We start from the raw sequence: 2,952 nt of genomic DNA, 5'->3' as shown, positions 1-2,952 counted from the left end.
CTGCTGCTGGTAATGCTGCTGCTGCTGCTGGAAGTGCTGCTGCTTTGTCTTATTGTTGCTGCTGATGCCGCCGGAGCTGCTGTTGCTGACCAAGGTGACTACGGCTTCGCTGCTGCTGCTGCTGCTGCTGCTACTACTACTTTTGCTGCTGCTGCTTCTCAAAATCTAGCTAACTAGCTAGCTAGCTAGCTAGTGATTGTTTTGGAATATTCTTCTTTTGTTTAATTTTTTTAGATTTGCGAAACTCCGTGGCGGTTTGAAGAGCAAAAAAAGGAAAAGGAAGCAGCAGAAGCAACAGCAACGGCAGCAGAAGCAGCAGCAGCAGCAGCAGAAGCAGCAGCAGCAGAAGCAGCAGAGAAGCAAAAGGCAGCAGAAGCAGAAGGAAGGCTTCTTGCTGCAGAGGTTCGCAAGCTGCAGCAGCAACTCGAGAGAAGCAAAGAAGACCTGCATAATGAAGAGGTTAGCAGCAGCAGCAGCAGAAACAGCAGCAGCAGAAGCAGCAGCAGCAGCAGCAGCAGCAGCAGCAGCAGCAGCAGCAGCACAAGCAGCACAAGCAGTGGCAGCACAAGTGGCAGCAGTACGATAAGCGGCAGTAGCAGAAGCAGCACTGGTACAGGCAGCAGCAAAAGCAGCAGCAGCAACAGCAGCAGCATGTCTGATGTTTGTGTTTTGCTTTCATTTAGAATGAGAAAGAAAAAGCAGCAGCAGCAGCAGCAGCCGCAGCAGCACAGGTGCAGCAGCTGCAGCAGGAAGTTGAGAGGCTGGCACGTTATGCAGAAGATAAGCAGCAAGAGACAAAACAGTTAAGAGAAGACAACAGATCTGTGAGCTGCTGCTGCTGTTGCTGCTGCTCCTGTTGCTGCTACCGTAGAATTGCTGCTGGCTTTGTTGCTGTTCTCGCTGCTGCTGCTGCTTGTGTGGCTGCTGCTGTTGTTCCTGCTGCTGCAGCCTTTACGGCCGCCTTTTCTTTCGTATTGCTTTTGCAGCAGCTGCTGCTGCTCTAAGCGTGACTGCTGTTCCTCTTGCTCCTGCTGCTGCTGCTGCTGCGTTTCGTGCGCGCCTCGCACTCCTTCACTGGCGCTGCTGCTGCTGCTGCTGCTGCTGCTGCTGCTGTTTGTGCGCGCAGCTTGCAGAGTCGCTGAGGACGGCTCAGGAGCGTTTGACTGAGGGCGCAGCAGCAGCAGCAGCAGCAGCAGGCGCGGGGCCGCTGCAGGACTTGGCTGCGCTGCTGCAGCAGCAAGAAGACACAATTCAAAGGGCGCTGCTGTCAAGGGCCCCTTCACGCTTCATAATCCGCAGCAGCAGCAAAAGGTGGCTGCCCAGCAGCAGCAGCAGGAGGCTTCCGAGCTGCTTGCGGAGCCGGAGAACTACTTCGTTTGCTGCCAGCAAAGCAACCACCGGCAGCAGCAGCAGCAGCAGCAGCAGCAGCAGCGGGGGGGAGGAGAAGGCCGCCGCTGCAGGCAAAAAGAAGCAGAGAAAGCCACACCCAAAAATGCAGAAGCAGCAGCAGCAGCAGCAGCAGCAGCTCGAACTGCAGCAGCAGCAGCAGCAGCTGAGATTGCAGCAGCATCAGCAGCAGCAGCAGCCGCAGCAGCAGCCCCTCACAGACCGGAGCGTTTCCGTAAGCACCGACTTTATATCTGGGTTGGAGGCCGTGTTGTCTGCTGCTGCTGAGGGTTTGCGCTGCGTGGAGCTGCTGCAGCAGCAGCAGCAGCAGCAGCAGCAGCTAGCAGCAGCAGCAGCAGCAGCAGCAGGACTGGGGTTCCCCCAGCAGCAGCAGCAGCTAATCTACCTTGAAGAAACTTTGCGCAGCATTGCGCAGACAGCTGAGGGACTTGCTGCACACTGCACCTTCGCCCTATCGCAGCAGCAGCAGCAGCAACAGCAGCAGCAGCAACAGCAGCAGCAGCAGCAGTCGCAGCGGTCACTTTCTTCTGGGGACGCTTCAGAGATTTGCCGCGCCGAGGTGCAGCAGCACTTTCATTTAATTATTTATTTTTTTTTTAATTTTATTTTTAATTTTATTTTTAGTTTTAGTTTAAGTTTTAAATTTTTAATTTTAATTCATTTTTTATATTTTCTCTTTGCCTGTATTATCATTTGTCATTATTTTAAAAACCGTTTACTTATTTCTTTGTCATCTATTCTTATTGTTGACTATTTATTTATTTATTTATTTATTTATTTATTTAATATCTTTATTATTTATTTATTTATTACTTTTATTTAGCCGTCCTCGTTAGCTGCTGTGGTTCTATTTATTAGTCTTTTTATTTTCGTGTTTTTCTCTTTCTTTTAATCGTGCTAGGGTTTAGGGTCTAGTGTTTAGGGTTTAGGGTTTAGGGTTTAGGGTTTGCGTGATGCACAGGCTCGGCTGCAAGAGGCTTCCTCCTTATTAGTTGCTGTTGAGGCAGCCCTGAAACCCTCAGAGCAGCCGCAGCAGCAGCAGCTGCAGCAGCAGCAGCAGCAGCAGCAGCAGCAAGTGGCGCTGCTGGGTATGGGGGGCAAGGAATATCTTGAGGCGGAAAATGAGGCGCTGGTAAATTAATTTATTTTAATTAATTAATTTATTTTAATTAGTTTATTTATTCTAATTAATTAATTAATTAATTAATTAATTTATTTGTTTACTTTAATTTGTTTACTTCAGCAGCTCCCTCCGTGTTTGTTTCTTTTGTCTTGCACTCTGTGAGGGTTTAGGGTTTAGGGTTTAGGGTTTGGAGTTTGTGGTCTGCAGCGCCAGCAGACGCTGCAGCTGGAGTCTTCACTGGAGCTGCTGCAGCAGGAGCTGAAGCAGCTGCAGCAGCAGCTGCAGCAGCAGCAGCTGCAGCAGCAGCAGCAGGAGCGACAGCTGCAGCAGCAGTTCGACCAGCAGCAGCAGCAGCAGCAGCAGCAGCAGCTGCTGGTGACGCTGCCGCAGGGAGCAGCAGCAGAAGCAGAAATGCTAGCAGC

General features: G+C 50.8%; 1 protein-coding gene across 1 annotated transcript; it reads left to right on the top strand.

The window, feature by feature from the left end:
• Positions 1-234: 234 nt before the first annotated feature.
• Positions 235-2,548, top strand: ETH_00016210 (uncharacterized protein; the record flags this gene model as incomplete). Its single annotated transcript, XM_013379024.1, has 4 exons — positions 235-660; positions 684-824; positions 1,127-1,966; positions 2,369-2,548. Coding segments are annotated over 4 exons (1,587 nt in total), but the record flags the coding sequence as incomplete, so codon positions are not given.
• Positions 2,549-2,952: the final 404 nt, after the last annotated feature.

This window comes from Eimeria tenella, genomic scaffold, assembly GCF_000499545.2.
Source record: "Eimeria tenella Houghton genomic scaffold, Eth_scaff1315, whole genome shotgun sequence".
In the NCBI taxonomy this organism is placed as follows: domain Eukaryota; phylum Apicomplexa; class Conoidasida; order Eucoccidiorida; family Eimeriidae; genus Eimeria; species Eimeria tenella.
The sequence above is the reverse complement of the archived record's forward strand: the minus strand, read 5'-3'. Positions and strand labels throughout refer to the sequence as shown.